The sequence below is a fragment of the Tetrahymena thermophila genome, assembly GCF_000189635.1.
Source record: "Tetrahymena thermophila SB210 genomic scaffold scf_8254688, whole genome shotgun sequence".
NCBI classification, from domain to species: domain Eukaryota; phylum Ciliophora; class Oligohymenophorea; order Hymenostomatida; family Tetrahymenidae; genus Tetrahymena; species Tetrahymena thermophila.
The window spans coordinates 103992-122965 of NW_002476454.1; the positions used below are offsets into that span (position 1 = coordinate 103992).

The 18974-nt window shown below is 22.7% G+C and overlaps 3 protein-coding genes across 3 annotated transcripts; 2 read left to right on the forward strand and 1 right to left on the reverse strand. All coding sequences in view use genetic code 6, as the record gives it.

The window, feature by feature from the left end:
• Positions 1-329: 329 nt before the first annotated feature.
• TTHERM_00296010 (transmembrane protein, putative) lies at positions 330-12032 on the forward strand (the record flags this gene model as incomplete). Its single annotated transcript, XM_001013233.2, has 19 exons — positions 330-806; positions 857-1656; positions 1708-1831; positions 2712-3173; positions 3268-3759; positions 4031-4549; positions 4760-4870; positions 4923-5044; positions 5107-5163; positions 5216-5499; positions 5595-6283; positions 6521-7288; positions 7486-7519; positions 7674-8757; positions 9069-9460; positions 9520-10012; positions 10077-11410; positions 11470-11680; positions 11744-12032. 19 exons carry the CDS (start codon positions 330-332, stop codon positions 12030-12032), a joined length of 8742 nt encoding a protein of 2913 aa, XP_001013233.2.
• A 436-nt stretch (positions 12033-12468) lies between these two features.
• Positions 12469-17427, reverse strand: TTHERM_00296000 (cation channel family protein; the record flags this gene model as incomplete). Its single annotated transcript, XM_001013232.2, has 3 exons — positions 12469-14391; positions 14445-15190; positions 15651-17427. The coding sequence occupies 3 exons, from the start codon at positions 17425-17427 to the stop codon at positions 12469-12471; spliced, it is 4446 nt and encodes a 1481-aa protein (XP_001013232.2).
• An 866-nt stretch (positions 17428-18293) lies between these two features.
• On the forward strand, positions 18294-18848 carry TTHERM_000295989 (enhancer of yellow 2 transcription factor-like protein; the record flags this gene model as incomplete). Its single annotated transcript, XM_012796881.1, has 5 exons — positions 18294-18298; positions 18347-18424; positions 18514-18584; positions 18641-18709; positions 18769-18848. 5 exons carry the CDS (start codon positions 18294-18296, stop codon positions 18846-18848), a joined length of 303 nt encoding a protein of 100 aa, XP_012652335.1.
• Positions 18849-18974: the final 126 nt, after the last annotated feature.

The window sequence follows — 18974 nt, forward strand, 5'->3', positions numbered from 1 at the left end:
ATGTGCATTTTACTTTGGTTATCTGATAAACAAAATTTAGCAATATGGTTTTGATGATAATTTATATTTTGTTGATCTTTAATTTTGCTGAATTAATACTAATTTTTTATTAGTTTTTATTGTTAATCAATATCACATTTATATTACATAATCAAAAAATAAATATCTATTTTTAATTTATATTTATTTTTTTACTTAATTTACCTTTTGACTCTTAATTTACTTATTTTAAATGTTGCATATTATATTTCTCTGATAACTGTTATTTAAATTAACTCTCTTCCATTTAAATTTATTATAAATAACAAAAAAAAAAAAATTGAAAAACAATGATTTTGGTTAATATTAAATTCTTAATAAGATTAAAGTTTTGTCTTCTTTTCTCTTAATTAACTTTAGTTAAGGCAATAGGATGTCCTTTTTAGATAGTAGGATCCTCATCCTATATGGCATAAATATAAACTATGATACTTTTGAAATCATATCCTCAGCAAGATTTTCAAGATATCGTTGCGGTTGTCTACTACCCTTTCACTGTTGGAATTTTTAATTTCGTTAAAAATGTTAAGTACACAACTATTGAATAATCTGAAGATGTTTAATTCTACCAAATTGATAAAGATGATAGATAAAACTTATAAGTAACTGTTATTCATACCTTAGATGCTAAAGGAAGAATTATTGGATGGAACTCAGGAAATGGATCAAAGCAAAGTACTCTTTAAATTCCTTCCTAAATTTAAATCAATCCTAAATCATGTTTGAATTCTGAAGAATTAATAGTTATAACCTGGGACACATCAAATGTATTTTTTTTTAACTATTTTAATTATTCTTTCTTTACTATTATAAATAGCTCTTTGTCATCGATTATTCCTCTTCAACAATTTCTGATTCAAAAATAACTACAATTTGGCTGAAATAAGCTTAGATAATTCAGTGTGTGAGCGATAAGGCAAACAGAAGATTTTTGCTTGTTGATTCTTAAGGAGGTCTATATTCATTTGATATTACCAGCTAATTTTTTTAAAAGCTGTTTTAAATAGAAAAATTTGTTAATTTTTAGTCAATTTACACTACGAAAAATTAGATTTCTATAACATATGCTTCATAAAATGGGTCTTTCTATGTTTCTTCATATAAAAACTCAGTTCTACAGTTTTAGAATAATTTTCCTTCGGCTTCAACATAGGTATTGGTTAGCTAAGAAGAAGACTTTATCATAGTAATAGGAGAGTCAAATTTATTTTAGGTATGGTCAATTGAATAAAATATCTTAGTATATCAAGCAGATTTCTAAAAAATTTATTGCGATCAAAGAGATGCAAACTAAACTTCAGTAGATTCTACAATTAATTTTACTTTTGGATCTATCAATCAAAAAAATCAAATATCAGTTGTTTCTGATAAATACATATTTGTATACTCATTAGATGAGAAAAGTCCTCTTTTTTTTAAAAATTAAGCTTATGAGACAACACTTAAATGGACCTAAGCTTTTGTAGTTGAGAATTAAGTAGTGACATGTTTCTAATCTTCTGTTTCTACTTTAGATCTCAAGACATCTAAATTTATTTATTTCATGGACTCCTTTCAATCGGCTTAATCATCTTATGATATAGTTAAATAACTTTAAATTGACTCTGATTTTAATAGGTAAATTTTTTCAGTTTATAAAAAAGTTTAATTTTTGATAAAATATATTAGAATAATTAAATCTGATTAAGCAGGAACTATATAGTATTGGTCATTGTTTGACAACTAACTAGAAAAATAAATAAGCTATATTAACCATGAGTCTATCTTTTTTATAGATAAGTCAATCAATAAAGTAAGTTTTTTTTTTTTTAGAAATTTTGTTTAAAATTTATAAGTATGCATTTTCAATTAACAACATCATATTTCCAGTGTTTACATTTTTGTTTTTGCGGAAGCAAAGAATTAATTTAATTTCTAAATTTGCTATAGGTTAGATTAATTCAATAAATAATTTTAATTTAATTTTGTCATAATCAGAGATGTTGGTTAACCATTTGGAATAAAAAATTGAAAATAAATTTTTTTAAAAAATATTAAGTTAGTCTAAAAATTAAAATTAAAATTTAGCTTTAACTGTTAAATTAGTAATCTAGTAACCAGCTAACAGCTGACCAAAATATATATATTATTTTATTTAAAATTAAAATAAATTGTAAAAAAAATATAAATAAATGTATAAACTTTTATAATCAATCAAAAATTTTATTCCAACTATTTAAGCATATTACTATATGCGCATTGAAATTCAAAAAATTGACATATACTATAAACCAATTTTACACATAGTAAATAATATATAATTTCCAATTATATATTTATAATAAATTTTTACTTATAAAATAATATAATTAATCATTTTAAAAGGAAATATTAATTAATAATTTAAAAAACAAATAATTTCCAAATTTTTTAAACAAATTATAAATTATTTTGAAAAATTAATATAAATTAAATATTTATTCCTTATTTCTAATTATTTACAGAAAAAATATTAAATTTAAAAGTAAGAAAACAAGACCTTAAATATACGTTTTAAAATTATAATTTATTTTTATTAATCTAATTTATAAAATATTTATGAATTAAATTCTTCTTCTCTGCATTCACAAAAATTTAATTGCTGAAGTGTAAAAATAAATAAAAAATTAAAAAAAACTAATTTAAATGTAAAGCTCATACAATACTAAACTTATACAGCTACTGGCTAAACATTGATAGTAATCTATGATTATTTACTCGGAGTATTAATTGATAATATAATAAGTCCTTTTGGATAGAGCAATCTTTAAGATTTTATACTTATTTAAGATAAGCAAAATAAGCTTATCATAGGATTTGTAATGCAAACAACATAATATGTAATATACAAGCTTGATAGCAGTTTAGATCACTCACTAATATTTAGCGGAGTACTTCTACAAAATGGTGTAATCGATGGTGAAATCATTTTGTTAGAATAAAAATAACAAATCTTAATAGGAATTAATGGATATCTATGTTTATTCAATTACTATTATTCAAGTGGAGATAGTAATTAATAAATAAATTTACAAAATAATACTGATTAGGTTATATCATATTTTTATCTTAGCTATGCTTTAACTCTAATTTCAGTCAAGTAATAGAATATTTAGGTAAATATTATTTTTTAATTTCAATAATATTGATATCTTTAATATTAATGTGTATATTACTTGAAAAATAAGATATTATATTTATTTTAAAAAGATATATCAATATGATAGCAATACCTTTAATTTAATCAACAACCTAAACTACGATGTAGGATAACCTTAAATAATATATTTAGTTGATGAATAACAAACACTTGTTTTAAATAAAGGAAATCAGCTTTGTTTTATGAATTATCAGAATTATAAACAATAAGTATTGAATCTAAATGATTAATCAGTGCAATTTTTCGCATTTGATGGGCCTTAAGGCTTGCTAATAGCAATATTAAGCAATTCAAAAATTATTGTTGTAGATATTGGTACTACAAATTTTCTCTATCAAATATAAATATATTCTAATGAAATACAAACAGTTGATATTTATACTGACAAATAATTAGTTATGGTTGCATATAATGATGGATAGATCATTTTATATAACTATATAAACAATATTATTCAAAATGTATTCAATAATGCCTATCCAGCTGCTGCTAAAGATTTAGACTCAAAATATAATACCCTTGCCCTATAGTCGAATGTATTTGTAATAAATTATTAATCTAGATTTTCATTTATTTAAAAACTTGATTTAGGTATTTTTTTCACAAGTTTTTATAATTAAATTTGATTTTTCATACAATAATGCAATATTAAAATAAAAATAAATTTAATTTCAAAAAGATTTAACATTTTTATTTTAAAAATTGTAAAATTAAATGATGTACTATTTTTAATTTAAAAAATTTTCAATTTGTTTAAATTCTAATAATGAATATATATGATTATAAAAAAAAAATATTTTAATTTTTATATAGATATTTACAAGAACTTTGGTAGATAATTGCTTAATTAATTAAATAGTTAGCCCTAATTAATTAAATAGCTTTTATATTGATGTAAAAAGTGGTTTAACTCTAATGCTATCAAGCTAAATACAGCTGTATAATTAAATAATATAGCAATATATTTCAAGCTCGCCAGCTAGCATTGATTTAACTGATTCTTATATAATATATTCAATACCATAGTAAAATTACTTATTTGTTGGATTTGCAAACGTAACCTCCAACTATGTGATTGTGTATGAACTTGATACATATAAGCAGATTGGTAGGTTGAATCATAATGTTTCTTAGTGTGTCACAATATATAAATTTTTCTATGACGAATATTTAAATAGACTTTTTGTAGGTTGTTTTACGCCCGGAACTATAGTTGTTTGGGATTTATCCAGAAACTTTTAATTAATTTAAGTTCTTGATCAGATAGAATCTGTCTATAGAATTACAGGAGTAATTTTTAATCCTTAAGATAAACTTATCATGTTTCTTGGGGTAAAAAATTTATGATTTAAATTGATTCTTTAAAAATATACATTTTAAAAAATTAAAAATTTATTCATGTATACTCATTTTAAAATCAGAAAATAAAGAAAATTAATTTTATTTTATATACTTACTCAAATTCATAAATTTTTTTAAATTATTAAGAATGTAAACATATTTTTTAAATATAATAATTAAATTTAAAATTAATTTATTAAGTATGTTTGGTGGTCAAGATCGATAGATTATTATACCTTAACTCATAGGTGCACGATTGCAGGATTAAATGCGAAATTTGACTTCACTAACAAACTACAAATAGTATGGGATGTAAGTAATCTTAAAGGATTATTGAGTATATAACATTTTTTTAATATTAAAGCACAATGGTAGTGTTAGAATTTACAATTATAACTGTGATAATATAGGCTATATAGATGCTCATGAGAATTGGATATACTAAGGTCTGATTGATGAGTAAAATTAAATTCTAATCACTGTTAGGTAAGCATTTTTAAATATATTTAAATTTAAAAATTTATTTTTTTTTTGTAATTAATTACCAGCAAAGATAGATATGTAAGAACTTGGAATTATAAGAATTTGCCTTATCCAAATAAAATGTAAATATAATATCTATTGTAAATTTTTAATAAACTGAATAAAATTTATTAGGTACGAGGTATAGCTTTAAAATCCACTATATGATGCTTTTCTTGACAAGGATAATAATTATGTTTTTGTATCAGATTTTAATGGTTTTATTTATGTATTAACATTTCCAAAATTAACTCTTGTTAGATAAATGCAAGTGACTAATTCTTAAATAAATAATCTTTATTTTGATTCAAAGCACAACATGCTAATATTTGGATGTTTAGCTTCTAATACAATAGGTTATTATAATCTTATTTAATTCATATAATCGTTTGCTAAGACTTTCTCTTATTCGTATGTAGGTAAGATAAAATTTATTAATACAATTTTTATTCTAAAAAGAAGATAATTAATAATTTTTAAGATGTTTTACTAAAATATTTATAAAAATTTATAGGTGTGATGTCAACTCTTTAAACATAGTAAGGAATTATATTCTATCAAGAAGGTAATGTTGTTTAGCTTTGGGATTATAAGTCTAAGTAATTAAGATATGGATTTTATGTTGCAGATTAAGGTAGAGATTTCTATAGTGATTTCGTTCTCATCGTAGGTTCAACTTCAATTGCTGCTTTACTAACTCGTGAATAAACAGTATTTTTTGATATAAATATTTTATCTATAATTAATGTCTAAAAACAAAAATGTTCCAGACATACCTAAATACAAGGATATTTAATCTGTTCATATGTCAATAATATAACAATTTTAGATGTGAATGAATATATAGTATTTTAATAAATTTCGATTGATAATAACTCTTCTGTTATAGAGCTTAAAGCTATTGTGCAACTTAAAACTTTTTTTGTAACTACAACTTAAGGATAGGTAATCGGTTACACTCTTAATCTTTCATCATAATAGTTATAATTCAACTAAATATTTAATTTATAGCTCCTCAGTGAAGCGATAGTAAATAGCTTGTTTATAGAGTAATCTAAAAGCTATATTTTAATAGCTTCTACTTTAAGTGGATAAATTGCTTAAATGGTATTATCTTAAGAGCTTGTTATTTTAAAATAATAAACACTTTTGCTACCTGGAATAACCTCTCACGCCCACATTCTATAATACACCAATGGTTATGTAAAAATTTACCTCTTTTTTAATTTTATTTAAAGTTAAGAAAAACTTTTTCTCTACAACGTTTTTTAAACTAAATTAATTTTATAATTTCATTAATTTTAGGAGAGTTGAATGTAAACTTATTATCTAATTTGAACCATTTAAATTAAAATTTTATAAAATTTAAAATCAAAATAATCAATTTTAAAATTTTTTATATTTATTTTAATAATTAATTAATTAAATGTATTATATTAGGTATTTATTAAAAGAATACAGGATTTTTAATTAAATTTATTCAATCCTTATGACTTGACTCTAATAGGCTAAGTTTCTAGCCCCTGCATTGGATATTCTTATAAACTTGATATAAGCTTAGATTTTGATTATATTATGTAAAGTTGTCTAGGAATTTATCAAATTAATGAGCTTTCAACTTTAAAATTAGTATCTTATGGAAGATTTACATCTACCCTTCTTTAATATCCTGTAAACCCCTAATTTACCCCAGATGATAACAAGATAATTTTCATCAATAAAGATTATTTTTTTGATGCTTACACTTTTCAAATATAGACCTATAGAATTAATAGACTTAACTAAACAATAACGCTGTTGGGTATTTATACATAGGATTTCTAGAGAATTGGAAAAGTAGCAGATTATGAAATATTTGACACAGAAGAAAATGTGTATGCATAGCTTATTTTATACTCTGGAATATAGATAGCTTAAATATAACTCCCTATATTTGGCTAATCAATCTGTTAAGAGTAGATTACTTCAGACTAATTTGCTTAGGTATTATAATCTATTCAAAAAATTTATCTATAGATATATAACTACTTTCCTATTTAATAACTTATCTTTGATGTATTGATTGAAGGATAAACAATTTTACCACCTTTTCCTCCTTTTTAGTTCTCAAACCACTCACAAGTGAACATTATTTCAAAAAATAATACAACACAATACAAAATAATTGCCAGTGAAGACCTGTTTACTTCATTTTCAGGATATGATCTTGTATCTTTAAATAACTTATAAATATAACCAGCAACTTCTTAAAATAATTATATCCAGTTTTTAATTCAAGAAATATAAACATTTCAAATGATTAATGTTTAATTAGTAGGAAATTAAAAAATATTTAGTTTCTAAATAAACTCTATTAATAATGTCTACTTCTAATAACTAACTATATCTGGATTAATTTTAAATAGTCCAAATTTAATAAGTCTATTTAAAATTTCAGGAGTAAAATAAATAACACTTTAATAAATAAATGTACTTTAATCAATCTTTAATTAAACCACTCTCTTTTATTTTTAAGATGACTTAAAAGTGTAAAAAGCTTCAATAGATTTTGATTAGATAAATATAACAAAATGTCAATTTAATTATATTTTAGATTCTTAGTATGTTGCTCCTATTTTTATTTCTAATTACTTTAACGTTTCTTTTTCAGATATGAGTTTAATCTCTAATAATGGTGTATCTTTACCATTAATAAAAAGTTACCTAATTTAAAATCTATAGATTAATAGCACTCAATTTACAAATAATATAAACTTGATGTTCCTATAATATAAAAAAATATTAAATTTAGATGAAAATATTTTTGAAATCATTTAGTAAATAAATAATGATAATATCTAAGTTTAGAATGTAACTTTAAGTAATAATACATTTAATGACGTAAAGTAGTATTGTGCACTAGAAATTATAAGTCAGACTTTGAAGATAATTGAGTTTTATATCACCTAAAATAGTGATTTTACTAAACAAAATATTATTGTATCTATTAAAACAATTAGTGATTTTAATCTTGATAAATTTGTTGTTAGTATGAACTAAGGGTTTTATAATTTGGCTGTTATATAAAATTAAAATTAAGGCACTCTTCAAAATGCAGAAATAACAAATAACTATGCAACTTAGGCTTTAATGATTACTTAGTCAATCCTCTAAATTTTAAACTTATAGCTTTAGCACAATTAATCTGGTGGATTAAATCAATTGAATTCAATTATCAACATTGACTAAAAATCATTAGTTAATATAAAAAACTCAATTTTTAAAAATAACTTATCTAATTCAGGTGGTTCAATATTTTTGTCATAAAGTGAGCTATAAATTTAAGAGTCTTTTTTTGGCAGTGATTAAGGTTTATAACATGGAGGATCAATATATTCTACATATTCTAATTTAAAAATAAATGATTCCTAGTTTTTAAATTCTAAATCAAAAAATGGAGGAAGTATTTATTTTGAAAATGGAATCTTGATATTAAATAAAATATATGCTCAAAATTGCTAATCTGGTCAGAGTGGAGGATATGCATATATTAATTAAGCCACCTAATTATAAATCTCCAGCTTTAGTTCATAATATTGTAAAGCTTTTAGTGATGGAGGAGTTCTGTATATAACTCAATCTAATGGAAATAGCTCTTATATTGTGGACTCTATTTTTTAAAGTAACTAAGCATTAGGGTATAATTTTTCAATTTACTTTAAATACTCAAAAAATTACTATTTTCAATAAACAAATTTAAATTTCAAAATATTAATTCTTCTTAAATTAATTATCATATGACTATATTAATACAATAAATTTGAAACTAATACAAATAATAATAAAATTTAATATAGAAAGGGTTTTTGATTTATGACAAATTAAAGAATTAAATATTCAATTAAAAAAAATAAATTCTAAAAAAACAGTTTTTAAATTGGTTAATATTTTGATTAACTTTTTTAATAACTTTATTTCTATAATTTTTGATTAAAAAATATGAAAATAGGAGTGGAGGAGTCATTTTACTTTATAATTCAGATATTATAATTTCGAAATCAAACTTCGTAAATAATACAGCTGGAATAGGAGGAGTCATAAGATATTTAGAATTAAAGCCTTAGTTTTTAATTCACAGAGACCACTCTTATAGAGATTCTTGTAAAACATTTAGTCAGAATTAGTGCAAATCTAATAAAGCTATTATCTTTGGTGATTATATTGCAAGTTATCCTTAATTTGCTTCTATTTTACCAAGCAAAGATTTCGATGTGGATATTAAAAATTACCCAAATATTATCTTTAACAATTTTAGAAGCGGGTAAAGTAACTTTGACTTGACTATTTAATTTTTAGATGAATTTAAAAATTAAGTAAAACAGATAGATTCATAAAATCAAAGTATGAATTTTTTTTTCTACAAATTTTAATCTCTAATTATTTCAATTTTTAACAAATAGCTTTGGTTAGTTAAATTAGTTATGATTTATTCTAAGAAATAAGCTCATATGATTGTAGGATAAATATTTAATAAAGTAGTATATTTTTATAAGATCAAATTGTAAAAATAGAAGGTGCAACAAAAGTTGATTATGCTTATTACTCATCCAAAAAAATAGGATGTTTTATGAATAATTTTAAAATTACTGGAGTTCCATCTAAAAACGCTTTTATATAACTTTCACTCAATGGGATGAAGACTCTAAATAGCACTAATCAATTTATTAATGTAGATAATATAGAAATATCTATATATTTTAGAAGTTGTTAAGCTGGTGAGTACTATAATTCAGTATGCTAAGGTTGTTAATTGTAAGAGTGTATTTAATGTTTAAATGGAACATATTCTCTCATTTATCCTTAAATAGGAGATCAAATTTAATGCAAAAGTTGTGACAATTAAAAAACTAGTTTTTGTGAGTTAAACCAAATTGTGTTAAGGGATAATTACTGGTAATTTATTAATTAATTCAAAATTTAATGTTTAAAATTAAAAGATTATAATTAAAAAAAATAGGAGATTAAGTAATAATTCTGATGATATATACTAATGCGATTAGCTTTCAAATCCTTGCAATGGAGATTCATCAAAAGGGTACTGTTAAGAGGGACACACAGGTGCTTTATGCTCATCTTGTGATATTTAAGGGTAAGTATGGGGAAATAAATATGGAAAAGTTAATTAAATAGGTAAGAAAAGTATTGAATGCTCTTTATGCTCTTCTATTTAAAATAATTCTTTTAAATAAATATTATTACTCTTAGGAATAGTACTCTATCTGGTTTTTTTAATTTTAGAATCTTAAAATAGTAATTGTAAAATATGCCAAATTCGTATTATATCCTCACTTAAAATTCTCTAAATGGGAGTATCATAGTTTATATTTTAATCTACAGTCATATCCAAAATCTTTATAAATTAATTTTATGTAATCACTGCTTTGAAGTCTAGTATTGGTCTTACTTTCCCAGGATTATTCTAGAGCTTATTTACCTTTCCTTAAACGACTTCATAGCCAATATTGGTGTTTTTATATTCAATAGACTGCAGCTTGAGTTAGTTAAATTCTTAAATACCAATCCAATACTTGAGATTTATATACATCTCAATCGTTCTTCCATGTGTGTTTTTGCTACTAATTTATATATCTATTAACTTATTTTTTATTGGAGTGGAATATTTTATGCCTAGTCAATACTATAATACTTAAATTAAATATAATAATGTTAACATGTCAATTAGTACTATAATTGTATTCAGTTATCTTGCTTCATAGAATATTTACTAGGCTGCATTAGAAATTATTATTTGTGAAAAGTTTGGAGATACTTACTACATGAAAAGTTAGATGGATTAACAATGCTATAATGATGAGCATAAATTCTACATAGTATTTTTAGTACTTCCTGTTTTAATAGCAGTCATAATTATCTATCCTATAATTATGTTATATGTATTATTTAGAAACCATTCTAAAATGTTTGATAATATTTCAACAAATGTTATAAGAAGATATGGATATTTCTTTTAAGGTTTTAAGAGAAACAGATGGTGGTGGGAGTTTATCAAAACTTGGTATAAGATAATAATTCTATTTTTGTCAACCTACTACAATAATTAACCTCAAATTTAGTTGAATTCAGTTATATTTGTATAGTCAATTTACTGTGGTTCTATAATACTCTTTAAGCCATATTAAGATCATAAAATAAACAAGTTAGAGTCTGATTCAGCCACTTATGTTCTCTTAATTTTCTGGATTGCTTTGTTTGAGTAGTGGAATGATGATAAAATGTATCTTAATTTTATTTTTTCAATTACTTTGGTAGTATTATTAATAATGATGTTTGGTAAGTTAATTTTCCTTTCATAGTTAATATTTAAGCATTAATAATTAAAATTAAAAAAGGATAATTAGCAATGAGTTTTCTTGGCGTAATTTTTAGAAGAAATTAATACTTCTTTTTAAAAAGTACGTGTTGTCTTAAGGTATTTTAATATATATCAAGAAAGATATTAAATAACTAAACATGGATTCAATAGTACTTGTTTAAAAATAATTTTTTACTATATAATTTGTTTTTTAATTAAAAATATGATCCTTTCAAAGTTTTTAAAAAGTAAATTTATTTAATCATTTAACAACTTTAATTAACTTTAAGAAATATTTACAATAATTATAGTTGGTCAAAAGTAAGATAATCTATTTAAAAAGAAGATTAAAGCAAAATCTAAATTGAACAATTTTAGAATTTAAATAATTCAAGTGTAAACAAAGAATTAGATTCAAAAAAAGATTTTACTAAATAACCAAAGTAGCTATTCTCATTTTAATTTAATAATTCTCCAGTTTCTTTAAGAATTCCAACACCACCACTATTTAAAAAACATTCAAGATAAAAATTTAGTATGAATAAATATGGTATTAATAGAAAATAATTTGACAAAATTGATGAAGAAAAATAAAATTGATTAAATTAATTTATAATAATTAAGTAATATTCTAAATTTTATTTATTATTTGTAATTTTTAAAGTAAATATGGTAGTTATCTCTAACTAATTCTAAATTTTGAATTCTAATATTATTTGAAATATAAAAATAATCAATTTATTTTCACTCAAACCTATCTAAGACACCCTTCCGTTTAATCATAACATTAAACCGATTGAATGAAAATTTAAAGACTGAAAAGCATTTAGCTTTTTAGATAGTTGCAATTATTATGAGGAAGAGTTTTTTGATAAATAAAAAAATTTGAAAAATTAAACTAAATATAAAAGTATTGATTTGTAAATTAATTTATATAAATTAATTTGTTATCGAATAATATTTTAAATAATATTTAACATTTATTTACAATATTTTGATCATTTATTTTATTTATAAAATAAATTACATTAATTATTCAAATATTTAAATTACTTCCTCTAAAGTTGTTCTCCTAAAAGCTAACATTTTTTTTAGGAGAACTCTCTTCAATTAGTATTTAATTATGACTATTCACTTTACTAGAAATCATACTACTTTGCTACCCACCAATTTAAACATGTGTGAAAGTTTATTGTTACTTTTCTAAGGGTTCTAAATATATATCATCATGATGTAATGTATGCTATAAAGAATTAGCATCTTCATTCTAATTATTTAATACACGAGAATAGTTATCTTAGTTATTTGCACTATTTTGATGTATAGTTTTCATAGATTTAGCTCTCGTTTTATTAGGAATTGGACTACCTTACAACTCTAGAATATCATTATGAGAGTTATTATATGAGGCTTTCTTATCATTAATTCTTGTATTTCTTGATTGCCAATCACTTTATTTTGGAGTTTTAAAATGATCCGTCTTATGTGTTACAAATGTCTAACTTTTTTATCGAGAAGCAGATACTAGCGATTCTTTATCTTTCTCATCTTCAAGTTCAGATTATAAGAATTTTTGTAAAACCATGTCCATTTTACTCATACGATTGTGTTGAGAATTCATAGTCATAGCTCCAAATAATTTTTTAGTTGGAGATTTAACAAACGATTTAGATTTAGCATAAAGATGAGGATTTTTTTTTCTTATTTAGAAGATAACAACATCAACATTATTATGTGGAAAATAGATTTCGAAATTTTTCATCATATCAAATTCATTAGAATTTGAATTTGACTTATTTTAAAGCAGGATATTCTCCATGCCTTGCAAAGCAAGTAACGTATTTTATATTTAATTTTCTTAAAATCCTTTTCTTATAATAGTAAGCTTTTTATATGGCTTTCTATCGTTTTGGTAGCTACTCGTACTGGCTTGAATATTCATTTTTGAATCTATTGTTTTTTTGGTGCTTTTCCTTTTATGAGTTGATCTTGCTGTTTTTTCAGTGTTTTTTCTTTTCGTATTTCTTCGAACTAGAGAATTAGCTCGAGCCAAAGATGATTATTTTATAGAATAATTATTAGTTGATTCTTTTATAGGAGTGCTATTTAGAGGGTTTATGGAATTAGTATTCTGAAGCGATGATAGTATGGGAGTGGGAATAATGTTACTAGCTGAGGGATTAACTTGCTAATTATAATCATCATTAAGCGTTGTGCTTTTGTAGAGAATTTATGGATTGCTAGGATTTAGATTAACATTCAAATTTGAATTTGATGCGCTTCTTTTTTTATTTTCTTGTTTTTAGCTGCTTTCTCTAATATTTCCAGGATTTGGGTTAATTAGATTGAGAACCAAACCAGATGGAGTTAAAGATAATTCGTTTAAACCTAAATTTGAAGAAGCTCTTTCTCTTTACCCTTCTACTTCTAAGTTATTATATTACCGATATCCTTTATAAGAGTGCGTTTCTCCAACATTCTGAGGAGGATTTTGTAAGAATTGATTATCATCTTTCTTATATGACATTTTTTCAAGATTTTAGCTAGGAACAAAAGAATTTTCTTTTATTGCGGATGGATGCGTTAAACTATTTTGATTTAAATATTATTCATGCCTATTAATTTCATTTTGTTGAGGGTCTTTTTATTGATATAAATATTTGAGATTGATATCAGGTATATCCGTTTCCTAATTTTTATCTTCCTCTTCATCTTCTTCGTCATCATCATATTAATTATAAATTTCATATTCTTCTTCATCTTCTAAATTTCCATCATACCAGTCTTATTTCTCTAAATAGCTTTTCATATTTTCAAGGAAAGCCCCTAAATAATTTAGTACATCATCTAAGTTTCCTAAAGTGTTATATTTAGTTAGTTTATGTAATTCTATTTCTTCTTTATTTGGTATTGTTTTTGACCTTTCATTCTATGATGGTAATTAGTGTATTTTTATAATCTTTTTGAATAAAATAAAATTTTATTATTTTTAATTAAATATTTAAAAATTACCTTTTCTTTATCTGCTACATAATGAATAAAAGGGCAATCATTTAAAAAGTGGTTTTTGTTATTACAACTAATGCATTTTATTCCAAGATCATCAAAATTCTTGTAAAAAATAATCTTATCTCTTATTTTGCAAAAATTTTCATAGTCTTCAGCATTTTCTTTCAGTACATTTAAAAATTCCTGTCTTTTTATCATAAGTAAAGTAGTAAAATCAATACTCCTGATGCTTATGCCTCTTGGAGCACCAGTGAAAAAACTGGTTTCTCCAAAACTCGAACCTTTAGAAAATACTTTAAGAGAAGTAATTACAGGCTCACCATTACTCTTATATGAATCAATAAATAATTCTACCTTTCCTTACTAGACAAAAAATATAGCACTATCATCAATATCTCCTTCATAAAAAAGTATTTCTTCAGGTGTACATCTCAATTCTTAAATAAGAGATACAGTTTTCGAAATAGTTGATTCAGAAAAATTGTTGCGAAAAATTGGTGAGTCCTTCAAAGCAATTTTATTTGCTTCAATCATTAAGGATCTTTTAAGTGGTTCGCTAAGCATGTCGATGATTTTATCTTCAGTTTCATTATCATTCATAATTGATTCTTTTAAATAGTACTCGAGATATTCTCTAATCTACTACTGCAAGCTCATATTAATATTCTTCTTATTCATGTAGTTATTGATAACTTATAAAGTTTCTTTTAATTTCTCTTTTTCAAAAGACATTTGTGACACAATAGTACCTTTATTATTCATAATAAATATCTTAAAATTTTAATTAAAAAAAGATAATTTTTTCCAATTATTAAAATTTGATTACTAGTAGTAAATTTGGTAAACTATTGAATGATTATAAACTTAATAAATGTTAATTACATTTATTTAATTTAAACTTAAAACCAAATAGAAATTTTTATTTTTTGTCAAATTTCCTTCTTAATTTGTTTTTCGTAATTTCAATTTTTTATTTTTTAGCATTATTTTTAAATAGTAGTTTTAAATTGTAAGAGTTTTTAATTTTTAATTGAAAACTGCCTTTAATACAAATTTAATCTCTTACAAATTCAATACAGAAAAAATTTATTTTTATTAAAATAATTTGACATGGTATTTTGTTAAAAAATTAATTTTGCATACTGTATTAAACTAGAAAATGATAGTTAGAGTTTTAGAGATATTAATCAATTTTAAAGGAATATTTACCTATTCTATTGATGCTAAACGAAAAAACACCACTACTAATTAATACAATAATTATAATCACTAAATGTTCTATATCATTTTATGGTCTAATATCACCATATCCTACAGTAGTCATTGTAATAATTAAAAAATATAAGCTATAAAGATATTAGATTATCCAAGTTTCCTAATCAACTTTTGCTAGTTGCATCCATGTATTTTATGTAGATAATCTGAATTCTGCTATAATGATCCACACACAAGAAAACAGATGAGCTATATACAAAGCAGTAGCCAGTAATGTAAACAATGATATGATGTGGGTTAGAGTTTTGTTTTGATAGAATCTTTCTTCAATTTTTTTTTTAATTTAACCAAGATGATTAACCCTAACTAAAAATAGTAGAGAAATAATACTTTCTAAAAATTTATACGGATCTGATAAAAAGTTGCTATCAGGTGAGGAAATATTATATACTACAAAAGGTACCATACTTAAAAGATCAGTAAAAAAACGAGAATCTAAGTAATGGATAAAAATTTATATTCTATCTGTAATTAAAGCACCTTTATCATAAAAACCTGTATTAAGATAAACAAGAATATCTAAAATCAAAACTCCTAAAGCAAAATAGCTTGAAATAGAATCTTCATATCCCAAACCAAAAGCAATTCTTAAAGGAAAGAAAATTAAATAGTAAGAAATACTTAACATGTTGAGTGAATCCCATAACAATTTTAACGTATGTGATGGTAAAAACAGTGGTATACGTTAAAAATAATGTTTCATCTATTCTGAGAAAAGCTTTACATAAACACTTTTGAGGAAAAACGATATTTTCTTTGTTAAATTTAAGGAAGATGTTATTTCATGTTCATCAGAGTCATCATCATTTGATGAATTTTTAAATACTCCTGTTTATTCGTTTGGAACTATAGTTTTATCATTAAAGAACTGTAAGTGTCGAGCTCTTAAATTATTGTATCTCCTACTCTATAATTTTGATACTAAATGACTAGCATACTATTTCATTTTGAGAGCAAAAAAAAAACCACTTTTATGGCCTATCAATTAATTTCCTTTATTATCATTTGTAAAATCTTTTGCATGGTTATTTGTTGTGTTAAGAACGCTTTCTCTCGCGAAGGCTCCACTAACGTTCATAGCTCCAGGAATTCTTCTAGAACCACGACGACTATAGAGCATACTTTTAGGAATTGGGCTCCTATCTGGGTTTACAGTTATTTTATTATCTTCTTTATCTTCATTTTTATTGACATTTTAACTCTTTGGTTCATTAGACTATTTGCTTGAACTTTAAAGAGAAGAATTAGACTCTGATTCCTTTTTGTATTTATTTTTACTTTCTTAAGATGCTGCAGGTATTTCTTAATTTTACAAGTTTTTAACTTCTTGATCTGCTGTAAATTTATTTACTTCTTCAAAGCAATTTTAAGATTATGAAAAAGGAAATCGAAGCTAGTTTAACCTTTGTTTTGAAGGTTAAAAAGCCCTCTCTTAATCCAAAATGTTGTTTCTATTCTAATCAATAGTAAATGTTTCTACATCATCTACACTTTCATTTTCATATTAATTACGCGTCTTAAATGACTCAAATAAAAGCATTTGAGATTATTATCCACGTTCAAAAGAAGCTTTGACTCCTGACTTTCTCATATGAAAGTCAATATTTTTTTGCATTAAAGTCCTTTTTTAAATAAACGCTTTATTAAGTGCTTCTTATTTAATATTATTACTATTATTATCTTATTTTTAATTTAATACATTTGGTTGCATTTTAATTTAATGATATACTCAATTTATGTGTTAACAATTAATTAATTAAGAAAAAAGTAAAAATTATTTACTATGAATCCTTATTTATAAACTTTCTATGAAAAATTTATATTTTTTTTATTCTATCTATATACTTTAAATATGCTGACACAAAAATCAAATATAATTGGTGATGATTTATAATTTAAGAATTATGAATATTTATTAGCAATCACACACTTTTTATAGCTATTTTTAATCTTTACATCGTATTTTAGATATTTTTATTTTTACAAAAATAATTACTTATAAAATGTTCAATTTTTGAATCAGTTACTCATTAACACTATAATTTTATTATTAAAAATACTAAAGACGTACATTTAAATTATTAAGGAAATTTGATGTAATTTAAAATTTCATAGACTACCTAAATTATACTTTATGTTTGCAGAGGGAAAGAATAAATATTTATTTAATTAGAAATGTTTATCATTTACAGAAAATAAAAACTTACAATAAGTTTGGTCATTAAAGAAGAGTAAATAATTTTTTTAAGAGTATTTTATTGAATAAATTAAATTTAAAAAAAAAATTCTAGCTTTAACTATTTTTTATTTATAGAAAAAATTGGATTAATTGAATTGGCTTACAAATTAAAAATGTAATTAATTGCATTAATTTAAATAACTATTTTTAAGAAAATAATAATAATTATTAATCACAATTCAATTTATATGAAATAATTTTAACAGTTTTTCAATATTGATTTTATTTAAAAAATATTTAATTTATTAATTTTCTACTCAATGTTGTTTGTTATAAAAAATTTTAATAAAAATTTTTAGATATTATCAAAAAATTAAATCATAAAGAATTATTAAATAATGAAGTAATATTAGTTTTAGGTTTTTTTGTTTTTGTTGATGTTTTTTATTAGTTAAAGGGCAGATACATATGTAGCATCTCGTAAAATAGCTCTTGAGAAAAAACTCATAGAAGGCGGAGAAGAATAAAGGTATTTATTTAAATTTTTTAATACTTTTAATCAATAAATTATTCATTAAATTATATTTAATTGATCATCCATTTTTGAAAATAAAATAGATTAGAGGACTATCTTAGATAGAAATTAATAGAGTCTGGTTGGAAAGATGATTTGAAAAAATATTGCAAAGGTAAATAAATTCTTCTAAACCAGATAAAAGGTAAAAATAAAGTGTTTTTTAAAAAGAACTAATTAGAAAGAAAGGTCTTGAAAAAGTTACAATTGATGAATTAGTTAATGAGTTAGTAGAAAGAGGTATCATTTAGAATGAATAAGAAACAAATCATTTATTCGTTCAAAATTAAAAATAATAGGAAGAAATACCGTTCCAAATAAAATTAAGGAAGATTTGTTAGCAAGAATAAAAAATTATTTTGAAGATGAAGGTTATTGAATTAAACGTGTTATTATAATAATTAAAGTAATTAGTCATATAAAAACAAAGTTAACTTTATAATAAAATGCAATGTTATTTATCTAAAATTAATATATTAAAATAAAAAATTTCAGAATTTTAAAA